At 38.0% G+C, this 17,062-nt stretch overlaps 1 protein-coding gene across 8 annotated transcripts in view; it reads right to left on the bottom strand.

The window, feature by feature from the left end:
• Positions 1-82: 82 nt before the first annotated feature.
• The window catches only part of BDP1 (B double prime 1, subunit of RNA polymerase III transcription initiation factor IIIB), a 44,070-nt gene continuing 27,090 nt past the window's right edge, over positions 83-17,062 (bottom strand). For 4 of the 8 annotated variants that reach the window (XM_015849967.2, XM_015849973.2, XM_015849970.2 and 1 more), the window contains 15 exons: positions 16,134-16,524; positions 14,520-14,636; positions 14,097-14,133; positions 13,237-13,320; positions 12,460-12,685; positions 11,368-11,519; positions 10,645-10,783; positions 9,924-10,107; positions 8,728-8,788; positions 7,025-7,214; positions 5,903-6,125; positions 4,974-5,016; positions 4,000-4,291; positions 3,174-3,372; positions 83-2,827 (listed from right to left, as the gene is read on the bottom strand). In XM_015849967.2, the coding sequence (XP_015705453.1) occupies positions 2,699-2,827; positions 3,174-3,372; positions 4,000-4,291; positions 4,974-5,016; positions 5,903-6,125; positions 7,025-7,214; positions 8,728-8,788; positions 9,924-10,107; positions 10,645-10,783; positions 11,368-11,519; positions 12,460-12,685; positions 13,237-13,320; positions 14,097-14,133; positions 14,520-14,636; positions 16,134-16,524 (2,467 nt within the window). In that variant the 3' untranslated portion in view covers positions 83-2,698. Of the gene's footprint in view, positions 2,828-3,173; positions 3,373-3,999; positions 4,292-4,973; positions 5,017-5,894; positions 6,126-7,024; positions 7,215-8,727; positions 8,789-9,923; positions 10,108-10,644; positions 10,784-11,367; positions 11,520-12,459; positions 12,686-13,236; positions 13,321-14,096; positions 14,134-14,519; positions 14,637-16,133; positions 16,525-17,062 lie in introns of those variants that run through there. The other 4 variants (XM_015849971.2, XM_015849969.2, XM_015849972.2 and 1 more) reach the window with 4 other exon arrangements.

The raw sequence follows: 17,062 nt of genomic DNA, 5'->3' as shown, positions 1-17,062 counted from the left end.
CACGGAGGGGCCGCCCGCCGTAGGCCGCGCCCAGAGGAGCTGGAAAGGAAAGGGTAAGGTCGTGTGATAAAGAGTACACAGGTAATATAAAATAATTTATTTACATAATTTACACATACAGGACAACGACAACTTCCTTTGAAACAGAAAGCATGTGGGCGATTATACAGGCGGCAGGCACCTCCAGGCAGGAGTCCCGTTGAGATCCCATTGCCAAACATCCACCCTCACAGGACAAACATAACCCTCTCTGTCTCTATTCAGATTGTTCTTTGAAACAAAGTGCAAACGTTTACTGCAGGGAACGAAAAGCATAGCCTCCATTAACAACATAGGTAAGGCACCTTAAATCTTAGTAATGAAACAATTACTTGGTAACGTGTGATACAAAAGGCAAGCCAAAGTGTATGCAATGAAATGCACAATGGTTATCACTTTGGAAAAATACTTACGGCAATTGTTTCATAGCCAGATCCCCAGAAATGTATTCTTAGGCTATGTCAGTGCAAAAGGGATTGAAACATGCCACGTGTGTTCAGAGCTAAGACAACAAAATGAAATATCTACAAGATATACACCAAACTGCATGTATACACTCATCTATTTCCTAATGCTTACAAGTAAGACAACACGCACACATTTCAAGTTAAATGTGCTAGGCAGAACAAAAGATCTGACATTTCCCAACAGGAACTGGTGGTGGTGGATCACTCCCCACCCCCTAACGCAAGCAGGGCCACCAACCTCCACTTTAACACCAGCCCAGGCTGCCCAGGGCCCCATCCAACCTGGCTTTGAACACCTCCAGGGATGGATGGGGCATCCACAGCCTCTCTGGGCGGTGTGGCTGACAGAGGTCTCCTAATACAACTTGCAATAGCAGTAGTTTTTCCTATGTATTCTTCCTTGTTGACAAAGTTTTAAATGTCCATTCATAAGCACTGCTAAACATTCTCAAACTTCATGAAGAATTTCAAAATTCAGTACATAACTACATGTGAACATTTGCAAATAAATTATTACCCAGCCCCAACATGAAGACGAGTTTCTGCAGAGCACAATACAATTCCAAATTTCTCTTTCATAACAATTTCTTTCGCAAAATTAATTGCTGTTATTAATTACCAGGAGAAATAGTTGGATTACTTATACCTACATGCTCATTTTTGTGTAGTAACATCTAAGAATTACTTGACCTCTCAGTGGCCACCTATAAGAACTCAAAAGAACTTTCCTATTTCAACAAGACAATTTTCCTACAAGGGAACAAGCTAAAATCTAAAGCTGCACCAACATTTTACGGTGAGTTTCAGTACAAGTAAACCTGGAACATGAGGAAAATGGTTCAAATACAACCGCCTCCAAGTAGCAAATCCTTAAAGCAACCTCACTGTGGGTTAGAGTCAGTTGTTTGCGCTGCTTTGAATAAGTGCAACAAAGGGCACCACTGCAGACACATACACCTACATGTAGAAAGAAGCAGCAGCAGCATCTAACCCCTTTGTTTTCAGATTTAGGATTTGTCCTGGTTCCAGCTGAGACAATATTGACAGCACATATTTGGTTCTTGCTGAGTGATGTTTGCAATCTCGGAGCTCAGTCATGAAGAGCCACCACATGGGATGGAGCTGGGACAGCTGGTCTGAACGAAGCAAGGGGGTTTATTCCACACCACACGGCGTTATGCAGAAGGCTGTAAAGATGTGGGGAGGGGCTGCTGCTTGCAGTTGGCACGTAGTGAGACCTTGAGTTGGTAGCAGGGCATCAGTCAGCAGGCAGCTGTATTGTTAGCTGGGTGTTGGTCGGTGAGCGAGAAGTAGTTGCACTGTAGAGATGTTGATGTTATCGCACGTTTGCCTTCATTCTCCTTTTCTGTCTTAGTAAATAGTTTTTATCTCAACCCACAACTTCTGTTCTCCTTCATCCCACTTTGTCTGGTGCTTAGTTTCCTGCTAATCACAACAGAAGGAAACTGGCATTTATACTGAGAAACATCAACCTCTTCCTCTCACTCCAATGGGACAGTTCCAAGGATTATCATTGTATAAATGAAATGCTATTCAGGTTTTTCCTCTGTACATTTTAAAGGAGCTAAAGTCATTGGGCTTTTCAGGCTAGGGTCTTTTAGCTTATGCAAGTCTTCTTAAATATAAAAATACATATTTGGAGATGCTAATAAAAATACCCGCAGTGCTGAACAGAACTATGCATTTATGATGGTACTTTCCTTGTTTGCAGCCTGATCTACAGAGATTACACTGCAAATAAAAGGTTCATTTTTTTCCTCATAGCATACTAATACAGCATACTTCACAAAAAGAAGTAAAGAACTTGTACAATCAGTACCGCAGTCTTCAGCATTAAATCCAAAGGAGCAGCTCGTCACAAGAATAAGCATTTTTTTGCATTGCACTTTTCTGGAAGACAATGTGCACTTATTATCAAAATCCAAACAAGTGAAAATTAATCCTGCAGCCACTGTTCTGGTCCAATGACACCAACGTAGTTGTTTAGCTTATGTCAACGTTTTGAAAACATCCATTTAGAAGAAAATGATTCCATCCTGATGGAAGTTACTAACAGTAACTGATGCTAAATTTGGCATAGTTAATATTAAAACAAACAATGTTTTCCTAAAAAATAATAGCTTTTAATTTAGTTGCACTAAGATCCCACCATTTCTATAAAGCCTATTTTGCTATTCTGGGTCATCTACTTCCATAAAGATGTCACTGAAAAAATACTCTGAGATTTTGGTTGGCTCCTCTTCCTTCTCTCGATCTTCATCACGATGAGGAGGTTTATCAGATGGTTCATTATGTGGAGCCTAATAGAAAAAGAAAAGGCTGCTCTTAACGTTAAGAGTGCATTTGCATGCAAGTATAAGCATATATAGATGCTTGTGCTGCCAACTCAGATACCAAGACCACAACTTTCTGAGAAACCAAAATGCTTACGGATAGACGTGCACAGAGAAGGCTACTTATTTCCCTTTTAAGTTTCCCAGACATGCACAAGTCTAGGAAGAAACCAAGTCTAACATGAAACCATTCACTGCAGCAGATAAATCTCTCAAAACTTGAACACAACGTGCCCCCCTACTCACTCCTGAAGCGACTAATTCATTGTTTCTCACATCTCAAAAATGCAAAGACATTCAGAAGCAAACATACCACAACTACAGCATCAGCAGCTATGTTGTCATACTGCACAAATGATGATGTGCTTCTAGAGGGAAAGGAACAAGATTCCCTGTCATCCTTATTAGATGGAGTTGTTTCTTTCAGACTTTGCTTTGTGGTCCCAGTCTGTGGGTTTGGGATCTCTCCTCTCTTCCTTTGCAGTTCTTCTGCAAATTCAGAACTACTTTTTCTGCAAATTAAAGATAAAAATCCTAATGGTTTTCATCTACTACTGCTCAGAAGAAATACAGTAAGAATGTAATAAAATTGATCCATAAAAGTGATATGTAAATAGTATTACAAATACAAGTACAAATAGGAGGACAGATAAGAACAATATCCTCTGAGCTGTCAGGCTAGAAAGTCCCATAGGGAAAAGACAAAAATTAGTACTTGTAGAAACATAGCGAGTACTGCATCAAAACCAAATCTTATTGGCAGAAGGCTGAAAATCATAACAAATGGATGGGTGCATATATTTAAGCATTAGACTGAGCTAGGAAAAATAGTTACCCTAAGTCTGTATTACAGCCTCACGGATGTCTGTAGCAGAAGAGGCATCTGTCAGTGCCTAAACAGATCATACATCAGTAGCATCATCCCTTGGTTAATCTGCCTATTTAATGCCTAAAACACTCCATATTTCAAAGGAGACAGTTTAATTCTTTTTAATTTGTGAGGACAGACCTATGATTCTTACAGGTCACAAAGGAGGGTAGTGCTGCTCTTGTAATACTAGCTGGAAAGAGGATATCAATAACTCAGTATGGGGAAAAACATCTAACAGAAAAGGCTGACGAAAACATTCTATCAATACCTGAGTAATGGAGTTTTTGAAGATTCTGTTTGGCTTTCAGTACATTCCAACTGTGCTGCTTCGTGTTTATCTCCCAGTTCTCCTTGTTCACTTATTTCTGTTTTTCTGCTGGAGGTTAACCTGCACATCACCTCCTCTTGACTGGATGCTGAATTGTGAAACAATGCTTTCCCTGAATTCTCTGAAGTTTCACACTGGCTTCTCTCATCTTGCGTTGAAACAGGCTCAGACAGCAGGGCAGCAGTAGGAACATTTTTATTTGTTGAAGCCCCTTTTTTTTGGAAAGGATTGCCTGTAAAAGAGTCATTAAAAAACTTCAGTGATTCACTTTCATTGATAACACTGCAGTCCAAAAGATGAGCATAATATTAAAATGGCTTAAAAGATGAGGGCTTATTTTTTTCCTTCAGTTTTTTGTCATTTTGTTTTTCAAAACTACCACTAAGACTAAAGAATTCACAATCTACTTTTAAAGTCTGTAAAATCTTACAGACATTATGTGGAAAAAGCTGGAGAAGTTTAGTTTTCCTTCGGTTGATTTCTTCAGAGACTGATTAAACAGCGCATGTACTTTTTAAAAGACCAACACAGAATAAAAAGTGAATTGTGTTACAGCACAGTAACATTAACACCTTCGGTTATTAGCACTCTCCAGCAAGGGAAAATATTTGCTAAGCAGACAGTAACATCTTCAGTCCAAAAATCTCCTGAAATTCACAAGTAGAAGAAAATCCAGCATTGCCCTTAGAATGATTACAAACCATTATTAAGTTAATAGCCAGCTATGTAACACAACACATTTAGTTTATAGCAGAAACCATGAAATAGGTATTAGGGAGTTACAGGAAAGATTTCTTTTTACTTTTAAATTAGCTGCAGATAGGGCCACTTAGGATAACAACAAGCATTAAGCTGTGGTGTACTATGCATTTAGGTTAGTTGCAATTTGCTTTTACAAGTTTAAATTTACCTACCAGAAGTTCTTGTTTGAGTATCTGTGGATTTACTTGAATACCCCTGCATTAAAAAACAAAACAAAAAAAAAGTTATTAATCTCACTATTCAGGTGACAAGAAAAGCTGACAGAGGCAGATCATGCATCTACACTTCTAAGAACAGGAGCGATAAAGAACAGATCTTCAGTAGAGGACAATTCACCATTTAGCTCCTTTCCTGAGCAAGTTTTCAAGATGTTCCCATGAAAAATGATTCAAGATGAGGATGTCAAGATGAGAGGTCAGTGAAAAAGGAGCAGTCTTATCCAGTCCTTCCTAGAAAAGCTCTCTGATTCATATGTGAAATTATTGCTCATTCCCTGAAATTCACACTTCAAAGTCCTAGCCTGGTCGCAGAAACTAATGGTAGTAATTTCAACAACCTGGGTCGTTTTCAAAAAGCACAGCAGGAAGCCCAAACAGGCTGGCCAGTCCTTCTTTGCAGGTATTCTTTTAGACTAGTGCCCACTAGGTCAAAAATGTTATGACAAATCTAACAACTTCTTTCTGTAGCAGACACCAGCAGGAACCATAATGTCATCCAGTTAATCTACACAGTCTGCCAGTCATCCAGCAGACAGAGTCTTCCCTCCTGCAGTGTTGTTGTCAGAAAGGCTGTGGCGAACAAACCAAATAATAAGATGTATTACCAGCCTGCATACTAGAAAGCCTAATAAAATTATCCAAGAGCAAGTGGATTCTCAGAAAAACAAATCTGTATCAACAGCCTAAAAACTGTTTTATCATTCAAAGGAAAAAACAACCTATAGATGTGTATTTGCCTTTGAAATTGTACAGATTAAGTCACTTTATTCCAACTCCAAAGACAGTTAAAATGCTCTACTATACATTAAGTGTTAAGCACCTACACTACACATAAAGACACTGCTACCAAATTACCTTCTCACCTGACAAGGGCCTTCCACGTTACTGTCCGCTACAGTAGATATGGTTCTCTTGACAGGAGGAATATCGCTCTCTGCAGGCTCAGCAGCTGACCTTTTTTGAGCTGTCTGCACCAAAGTTAGAACAGGCTCTACTGAAACAATCTGTTGTTGTTTGGTTTCCGTACTGCTGTTTGAACATTCACCAAGTTCATCAGCTGCAGTTGTTGAGGATCCAATGCTGTTTCTAGAAAATCATTATTGTGATTTGTTAGTGTTTAACCTGGCCAGCAGGTTATGCAAATGGCACTGCACAGCCATTTGCTCCCAGTAGCATGGGCAAGAGAATCAGAAAAAGCCCCAAAACTCATGAGTTGTGATAGTGAGTATTTAATGGCACAGAAAAGGAAGGGAAAATAATAACAGTCGTAATAAAAGAATGTACGTAAAAAGCGATGCACAGTGCCTACTGAGCCACTTCCTGCTCAGTATCTTCTATCTTAAGGTAAGTTAGAGAAATGATTTTTTCTAGTTACAGTCAAAACTAATCACTTTAGAAGCTGTTCTATTTGAACTCCATTTGATACTTCCACAGAACAGTAGGATAACTGCCCTAAATAGTTCCAAAATACAACATTACTTGTACATGTGGCTAAACCTTGATTCTCACCCTCTCCTTGTCCCTCCTCGTATGATCCCAAAAAGACTGTGACATCTCAGGAAGCAGCAGAGATTAGAGATATAATGTAAAGCAGTAAGGGAACAGTGACACAGAAGACATATCCTAACTGTGCCTGTCAGAAATTCTCTTTATCACCAGTAGTTCCACAGCAGTTAGAATTCATACACTGTGTAGCCAAAATTCACTCTTAAACATCTATCTATTCAATAAAAGGGCAAAGCCCTCTACACTGCTGGAGCATCACACATGTTATTTTTACCTGAGAACTTACATAGATATAGCAGTACTTTTTACAGACTTGCAAAACTTATTATACTTCAGAATATTTTCCTTTGATTTTTTCCCCCTTCTTTCCAAGCTGAACAGATTTAATTCCAACTGTAATGCTGAAATAATTCAGTTACCTTGCATTGAGGAATACTCCTACTCTAATATACATTCAAAGTAAAAAATAAAGTATTTACCTCCCCACTTCAGTCAAGCTGGTTCCACTAGATTTCACTGGGCTGATAAGTATTGGTGCTGGTAGTAATGGTTCTGAAGTCTGTTCCTGCAAAGCAGATGTATCGAACCCTCCTGAGTCAGCAAGGATTTCCACCAATGTTAAAATGAATGTCTGTTCTTCTTCCTCTGGACATCTACGATCATCATTCACTACCAGAATTTTCCAGGGAAATAAAAAAGTAACAAAAATCTATTATTCAAGTTTAAAATCATACTGTTCTCTTCTTTATGCCCTCCCCACATTGAATAATGAGCATGTAAATCTCCATGAAAGAAGGCACTGGGAATATCCTTCACACAACATGCTTGCTTTCTTCTGAGACAAGATACATATCACTCTGGAGCTCATTCATTGCAGTAGAATCCTTATCATCCCTCAGAAGAAAGAATATTAAGAATGCCTAGCAGGGATGAAGCTTTTAAGATACATGTAAGACGTACTGTTTAATCAAATCTGCATAGCTGTGGTTGCCAGATGGCCCTCTGTCTCTATATATTACTGTGAGGTACTAAGAGTTACTTCTTTAAGTGACAGAATCCTGCTGTTGCTTTATTTCTGTGTGTTTTCTTTGTGGTGGTGGTGTTCTGTTGTTTTTTAAAATAAACTATAGTGGTTTTTTTTCCCTTCCCTGTTGATTTGCAGAAAACCTAAGAAGCACCATCATATATGTCGTAAACGAGAACTAAAATTAATTTAGCCAAAAAGATGGGCATTATCAGACAACTGCCATTAGAAAGAATTTTAGGAGACAACATGTCTAAAGGTTTTTTAAAAATGGAAAGCAACAGCATTGCTCACTTAAGAGAGCTCTAATTTTTAACGATGCAGATCTGTTATGCCAACTTTAACTCATTTTGACTTTTTTTTTTTTTTAAATCTCATTAAAGATTATTTAATATGCTCTACAAGATGCAAAATCAGAGCATGGTGATGGACATATGACAATAAATATTAACCCTACTTTTTGCAGATGCCTGTGGATTTGGCAGGAAGGAAGTATTTTGTGAATCTAACACTGATTTTCCCATACCTTACCCTAGTATTAGTTCCAAACTGCCAAGTTCTGTTTTAGTTTGTTTTACCAACAAGCAGCTGTCACCTTGGCACCCTGCATTACTTTTAAACAATTAGCAGCTGAAAAGTTTGTCTTCTTCAATTATCATCCCCCCTTCTCCTCTTCCTCTTGCTCTATATTTGCACAGTCCAGCCCAGACACTCACATTCAATGATGCTGGCATTCACTTCGAAGTTTCATGAGCCACTACAGCTCACTAAGCTACTTGAAAAATACATGGGCTTTCTCCCTCTACCAACTTCGGTTTTTGAGGGGTATGTGAGTCAGTGTCACAAAGGGCTCTAACAAATGCTAAACACAGCAGAGGTAATAAGCAGGCATTCACTGCTGAGAGAAAAGAGCAAGAACTTCCCCTTCTATTGATATCTAAGCTTGAGGAGTCATCCGAAAGGTTTCCAAGTCTAGGTTGCAATAATGAAATATAAATAAGAAGCAAGAGTGGGGAATGACACTAAGCTATCGGTCCTTTTCTTTGTTTGTTAAGTACATTATTTAATCATAACACATTTTCTTTTTTTATTAATCTTTGCATCACTGTAAGATACACAACTTTTTTTGCTAACTTAAAATATTAATGTGCATTATACCTGAAGTCTCTTCCATGCTGCTTATATGTTGCTGCTGACAATCCTTAGCATTCGTTTCATTCTAGAAATAAAATATTGGAAATAAAACAACATGGTAAGCTTAACAAAGAACTCTACAAAACAAGAAACGAAGCATGTTAGACTCCAAAGAGACATAAAACCTAAAATTGTGTTTTCTCAGCTTTTACTTCAAGGCATTCCAAGCTGAAGGATACCAGACCAACAAGAGTAATATGTAATTTATATTCAGCTCACTGTCTGCATGGATGATTTCTTGAAATAAATTTATATTTCCCAGCGCACAACTCTGTCACTGATGACTCACATAACAAATTGCCCTAGGAATGTAAACTCCCCCAACCACTGCAAAACAACCAAGTGCCAAAAGAGAAGCACTGAGCTCTGTAACACACCCATCCTATGTCTTCTATAGTAGAAGTTCTTTGCTAAGAAAAGGAATCCTCCATTGCAAGCTGCCTCCTCCTGCTCTTTCTGCCACTCCATCATGAGCACAGTCTTTTGCACCCTGTTCTAAAATGACACATCTACTGGTTGCACTGAGAAAACAAGTTACTGCTCTTCAGCCATTCCACAGGAACTGTGAGTATGCTGGTATCAAGCAATGCTGGAGGTCTCAAGGGAAGAGTGAATGAACCCCTCTCAGGAAAAAATAGGGTAATTATTTATGCTAGAACAGCATAAACCACTGCAAAACTAAAGATGCAAAATACATACATTATCATGGCTGAATAGGTATATGTAAAAGGTAGTTATGCATAGAATTGGGAAGGAGTACAGCAAAGGATAAAGTTTATTTAAACAGAATTAAGTTTGTTTTAAGCAAAGCGGATGAAGGTGACAATGAAAATGCATTGCCCCTGCAGTATATAACTTCAGTTTAAAGAGGTATAACAGGAAGAGGCTGGACTGAATGACACTGGTGTCACAGATACTTCTTCCAACGAAACTGAGAAATTCTCAACATTTTGCTAACAAGCATCACTTATTGCTGAAATCCTAAAAACTGAGGATTGTTGGAATGATTAAATATGACTACACCTGTGCAATACATAAATAAATAAATAAAATCTGAAATACCAAGTCTGTAAAACAGGTGAGTGCACATTTGCACTGAATATTTCCCAGAGTTTGAGAAACCAGGAACTTCCAGACTGTAATTAAATTAAATTACTAACCTGAGCTAAGCTGACTGTACATTGACTGTCCTTGGCAGGGCAAGGATTTTGCACAGCTCTGTCCAAAGAACTTCCATCCAGATAGTCCTGTGGCCCAAGATGAGATTCCACACATTCTGGTGACAAGTGCCCAGAAGTTCCACAAACATCCTTCATCTCTTTCTGTGTTCTGTAAGATGTATAGCTAGGAAGTTTGAAACAAATTAAGGTATCCTGTGTATGGGCTTAAACTCTGTATAATATGATTCTAATCATGCACTTAATGTGAAGCTTACATATTTACCTGTTTAAAAACTACTAAAGAACATACGTAACATTCAAACAGACCTACATGAAGTATTTCAGTAAAAAATCTCCCTAACACCACTAACTTGAGACCTTACTAATAAAGGCACACCCAAGCAAGAAAGCTTAGGAGCTCGCTAATATTTTCAAACTGATCAATCAATTAATGTTTCCTTCCAGACACAGTTTGTTGGCAGACAGTTAAGTAGCAAGCTGATTAGTAAGTAATGAAACAGCAAGCACAGATTAACATTTTCACCCAAAAGTCTTCAGGTAACATCTAAAAAGTAAAAATCTTAAAAACAGAAGTCTACATTAAACTTCTGTGCATTAACACACAATGTCCATAAGCACACAATCCCCATCATGCATACACCTCAGCTGCTTATTTTAGAAGAATCTAAGAAAAAAGTGTTAGCTGACGATTTCTTCCTACCTCCCTTTGTTGTCCATTTGCTTGACAAGTTCCATACTAGTTCCAAAATTCTGAAGGATTGAAGCATCCCCTGAAGTTGGTCCGGCCCTGACCTGTTCTGCCTCTTGCACTTCCGTACTACCTCTCGAGTCCATAGACTCTAAGAAATACGAAGTTGTATTTTAAGATTAATAAGTTATGTTACATAATTTGAGCATTTTCTTGTATATCATTTTAAATGTAACTTTTGTATTTAATACATATATATGTAGAACTGTATAAGCATACATACTGAAGTTTATTTCTATACACATCGTATACATACATTCTTTATTAAAAAATGCTGGCATATATGTAGGTTAAAATTTATGTCTTGTATTTATGATATACACATCTTGTCTTGGTATCTTGTGCTCTTTGCCACCTTGCATAAAAGAAAACTATTCTGTACACCTCCCCTTTCAATTCTGATGGAAAGCTATGACAATAATAACAGAAGGAAAGCACACTGCACTGTACTTCTGTCATTGCCAGACCAGTAATTGATTTTGACATTTCAATTAATTTTAAATTGAGGCTTTTGTTTATGTATAAAACTACAATAAATGAGTATCTCATGGTATAGCTTTGATGCGTAATCTGTGAACAGGAACTGGAAAAATCAGTTCAGTTTTACATTATAAATAGGCATGAATCTGCTAGAAGAAACTATTTTCAAAATCCCAGGATAAGAAACAGGCTTACCACTTTGAACACTGTTGAGCTGTTCCATAACTACATTCATACTAAGAGGCTTCTGAATTACACTTTCATTAGACTTCAGTACTCCGCTGTTTGGATCTGACTTCTGGGGACTTCTCGGTCTCTCACTATTCACCAAAGGCAGAGAACCACTGTTAAAGGTAAGAAGGAGAAATGCCATCAGCATAGATCTTGATTTCTTGACATCTAGCAATAAGATATTCTCAGCACAGACACTGTACAAAAAAGATGAGAGAGGTAAAACAGATGACAATGAACAGATGTAACACAGACTGCAGCTGACAGAGGAGGCATTATTTGGCAGAAAAAAACACCAAAACAAAAGCAAACATCAGCTACTTTAGTAACTGGAACAAGTTTATTGCAAACTAGTATGTACTCTATCAAAATAACTGAAACATTTAAAGATGTGAGATGATCAGTGATCTAACACTGATCACATGCCACTAAATTCTGGTTAAAAATATAGTAAAAGAGCTGATGAACTTAAGTAAAAGTTTCACTTATGTTTCTTCAGAAGAGTACAAGCTGATAATTTGTTCAAGCAGTCAACAGTCTTCCGAATAACAGAACATGATGATCTCTAGATTCTTTTTAAAAAAGAGTTCCATCAAGCTATTTTAACTTTGAAGAATATTTGTGTAAAATTGAAAAACACAATGACAGAAGATCACTGCTCCTTGATATCCATTTGTTCTATATGTAGAGCGCAGTAGCAATGACAGTTCAGCAGTCTGCCTTGGCCCAATTAGCCATAAAGTACTTTGGGAAAATGATCTTAATGATTAGCAGCAATTTCATACCAAGAAAGTTCTATCATTCTTCCCTCCCAAACATAAATTAACTTTTGGAGTGACGAATAAATTTCACATCTCTCAAATCACATAACAACATCTCAAAAATTATAAAGAAAAGATATAGGTGGTGGTTCCATATTACACAGAAAATTACCTAAGCTGAAAAATTTTCACTAAAGTAAGACTGCTTGCAATTCAAGAAAAAATTCCAGAGAGAACCTTCAAAAGAAGAGTCAGAGGATTTGTCTCTACAAAGTAATTGAAGTAGTAATTTAACCTGGCATCTGTTGCATTTCTCTTGAAATATTCTTCAGCGCCTGTTCCTGCACAAGTGCTTCCATCCTCCACATTAACGCTGCTTCCATCCTTGCAAGGCACCTTGGCAGAAGTAGCTGAAGAAACTACATACTGATTAGGAGGTCTGTTTGGCTCTGACTCATTGTGGCTCACAAGGCTATTGGCCACATTCATCTCATCTTGCGCAGGTGACATACGTGTCCATTCTAGTTAGAATAGCAAACAAAACAGAACAGCAAAACTTAATTAAAATTTAATTTTAAAATTAATTTAATTAAAAGTTAATATTCAAACAGTGGAAGCAGGTGATAAATTCTATATGAAAATCTACCAAAAGCTAGACTAAAAGCCTGGTAACCAAAGGTTACAGCTATTCAGAAGGGAAGACCTGTGTTTCAATTTAAAGGCCTGGAACGATCACTTATGTCCATTTGACTCCAGATCCTCCCTTTTGTCCTATCTGTGTAGCCAACACAGATCAATTAAAACACATCCTTCCTTAAATAGCTCTAAGAAACACACAGTGATGCAGCTGGTACTACCTGGCAAGGTGCTTTGCTTTGCTTTTCCCATCCCAGCTGCATTGTCTAGACCCCTAGCGTAAGTACATGCTACAATTCAGCAGGACTAAATACACAGAGGACTCTTGCCCCCCTGCTATGCAGCCACATGTAGAGAAGCTCTGCAGCTGCTCTGTTCCTCCTTAGGTGGAGGCCCAGAATGCACAAGGAAGACTGTCTCATAAATCAGATCATACCTTCACTGCTTGCTTTTAACTGGAACGTTGGGTCACCCATTGCAAGTAAAGTCATGGCAGCTTCAGTGCTTCCATCACTAATTCCTACACAGTTGTTCAAACAGAGGTTAAAAATCACAAGTATACTTACAAGAAACTCATTTACCCACATCCCAGAAGCATTTGATGTTATCAGCCATACAGCACAGAATGCATTTTTATGTTGTTGCCATTCATGAATTAATACACTCATGGACAGATGGCATCCACTAAATTCAGTACTCATTGAATGATACCCCCTGAAGGAACCGCCCAGTCAATATCAAGTGCTCCTTACAAAGACTGAGAATGTAATTAAATTCCCAAGCAATTCTGAAAAGCAATAGTTCTGTAAGGGTTTGATACATATCTCCTATGAAAAGAGTACTTTCTTCTGGTCAGAGCTGAGTTAGAGACCACACATACAGCGGACAAGCCTTAGAATCTGGCCACTTCATTATCACTTCACAACACTGACATGTCGTAAGCTGTAAGCTGGGAGTTGGAATTAGATAATGTTTAAGATTCTTTCCAACCAAGCCATTCTATGATTCTATGGTTTGTCAAGTTTCCTCTTCTCCCAGTACAGATAACTACAGAATAGGACTCAGAAAATGCACATTCCAACTCTAAGAAACAAAACTTTGCAATGCTTGGTCCATCTACTTGATAGAGAACAGAAGAATGTAGATAGTTTAAGCCTGTTCAAAGAAACATGAGAGTCCAGTACCTCGTGAGGTTTTTTTTCTAAAATACACAAATTTTGAAATTTCCTCCAAGACTAACCACAAATTGGTAGCATGTTAATGGAGAAGACACAAACAAGATAATTGCATATCTACCTTTGTCCACTTCTGGATTTTCATGCTCAGTTGCTTCCTTAAGCAAAAAGAAAAACATATCAGGTATTTACATAAAAATCAGTCTGCAATTTTAATGTAATGCACACTGGTTAATTCTCCACCCAGAGGTCACCGTGGCTTTAAAACAGATAGCAGAAGCTGACAAAATGTTACAGTCTTCCATATCTATACTAACAGAAGCAGGCCTGGAAACCAGTCAGAGGCCAGAGCCTTGTATCTGCTATAAAATAACAGACAGAAAAGGAAGGTGAAGGAGACATTGAGGACATGGTGGGAATTTGTCTCCCTCATAAACTGGCTCCTCAAGGAGAAAGAATGCAATTATCAATAGTTCCTGAGAGATGGTTCCCAAAGTAGATGGCAATGCTGACTACAATATCAAAAATAAAGAGGCATTCTTACAGCTGGTAAGGTGTTTCCTTCTTCCTCCTTCTGTATGACTGGCTGGAAAGACACATGAGAAAGACCTTCTACATCAGTAGCCACTGGCACCACTGGGATATTCAGAGATATATCCAGCTGTAAAAATTAGTTTGAAAGCATTTCAGTTCATCAGCCCTGGCAGAAAATCTGTCAAATACTTTTTTGTTTTTTTCCTAATAAACTACATGCTTAGCAGACATTGAACATTTCATGGAATCCCTCCATCAATCAAGTACTAAAAAATACTGCAGGTTAAAGAAGGAAGCAATTGGAGGAAGAACTGGCAGTGCTGCTTATCACTAACTAGACAAATCAGAAAATCTACATTATCCAGCTGAGACCTTTTGAGCTGGTTATTTAACTCAAACGGATTTTGTTGATTTTATCATTTTTTCTGCTTTTCAAGTCTTTAGGAAAAAAAAGAACTTCAGATACCCGCCATTTTCATAAACATGGACTTGAAATATGGCAGAGCTGTTACAATACAGCCAACGAGGTTCTTAGGAAAATTGTTTAATCTATGCAGTTAACAAAAGCTTGCTTTCAGTATTTATTGACACTTTCCACGGCTCTATTTAAATCTGGAAACAGCTGAGTCCTCAGGCAACAACTCTGATCTCCATCATTGTTCTAGAGTTTCCCAAAGCATTTTGACTGAGCTTTAAATTCTCTCACTCTCATTCAGAGCAAGAAACAGTATGATTAATTTATGTAAAAAAGAAGGATTTCAGCAGGAGAAAAGAGGAAGAGAACTACTAGTAGTAATCCTAAAGGAGAGCTGGAAGCAAATTCCACTCTAGTGTTTGTCCAATTGAAATACGAAGTCTTGTTACATTCTTAGAGTCCTAATTCTAGTCTAAAACCACAGTTAAACACTAGGCCTTTACTCTAGGCTTAACTATAAAAGCAGTTCATGGGAGAGGCCATAAACAGCTTTTGAAAAAATAATTGCCAAAATGTAGGGACCACAGGCTTTGGATCTGCCCACACCAAACAAAGCAGGATCTTCCTTGAAATACCTCCAGCCTGTGGAAGGGTTACATTCGAGCACAGGGAAGGAGTGGATTCCACTGCTATGTCAAACTCTACAGCCTAAACTAAAGGGATATAGGGCTGTATCTTATAACAGATATATGTTTAAACTCAACCCATTATTTAATTTTTATGTTACAGGAAGTACTATCACAAGAACAAAGGAAGACAAACCTCCAGAGAAACCAGAAACTACTGGTAATCTCTCTCATTCCCGGACATTCAAATGTAGAACTGAAATGCTCCCTTTGCTCAATCCTAGGCCTCAAAACATGCAGTAAGCACATCAGGCCGTGCCTAAATCCAGTCCCAGATAAACTACATGGTGAGCACCCTGCAGACCTACTGATAGTTCATAGCACTGTTTGGATCTCAGGCTTATGTAAATTCATCTGAAACCAAGTACATGTGTCAAGTAAACATCCTTGCCACTGTTAAGACTATTCTTAACAAATTAAACTTAACTGGGATGAAAACAAGTACTAGCAATTGCAATTAGAATAAAAGCTTCTGTTTGAACACACAAAACAAACATGTACACAGAACACAGACACATTATACCTCTTCCATCGTCTCCTCTATCTGAACAGGAATAGGTTTAGGAGATCTAAGACCTACAGGAACAAACACTGGTGCTTTGTTTACTTCCTCTTCAGCAAAACATTCATCTTCATCATCAGGCTCAAAGTCATCTGCTTCCTCCTCTTCTTCTTGAGAAGCCCGGAGGGTCACCAGGCTGCTTGTTTTTGAACTTCTCTGCTCCTTCACAGGTTTCTTTCTGTGGGCAGTTTTCATGCTTTTGCCTCTAGTAACACTTGATTTCACTTCTTGTCTTTGATTCCCCTTCTCACAGTAACTGGCCTCACATTCAGAAGCAGAAGATGAATCAGTTCTTAGCTCCAATCTCTGTTTGGGTAGTGCTATCTGTTTTGATGACCTCCTAGGTTGTCTTCTGAACACATAACAAGAGCACAAAACATGACTATGTTAAAAATGATAATCAAGTCTAATACAATACAAAACATTAAAAGAGACACCACAAATAAAAACCAACTCAATGAACATAAAAGAAGAAAAGGAGCACTGTGATCAAGAATACAATCCTGTTACTTCCTGCAACACGCTGGCAAAAATGCATTCAGATATGACTCCTTCTGAAACTAAATCATCACATATGCACAAAAGTACTGATTTTAAGCATGGAGTAAGCAGTTTCAGAGTGCTGAAAAGCTGCGGTATGAAATCTGCAATATATGGAATTATTAGAAATAGAAAAATTAACTTTCATTTTGAGATAGGTGAAACGTGCAAACTTTTTAAATCATAGGAACTTCTCTAGTTTCTCCTTTGCTAAAAGTATGGTACAGAACCCAAACTGTGAGATTTTAGTTAATCTTACTAATGCCTAGAAACCAGAACTGTTAGATGATAACTAATTATCAGCTCCCGTTACTTAGAACACAGTCCCTTTGAATTAGCTACCACTTCCA

This window comes from Coturnix japonica, chromosome Z (assembly GCF_001577835.2).
Source record: "Coturnix japonica isolate 7356 chromosome Z, Coturnix japonica 2.1, whole genome shotgun sequence".
Classification (NCBI taxonomy): domain Eukaryota; kingdom Metazoa; phylum Chordata; class Aves; order Galliformes; family Phasianidae; genus Coturnix; species Coturnix japonica.
The sequence above is the reverse complement of the archived record's forward strand: the minus strand, read 5'-3'. Positions and strand labels throughout refer to the sequence as shown.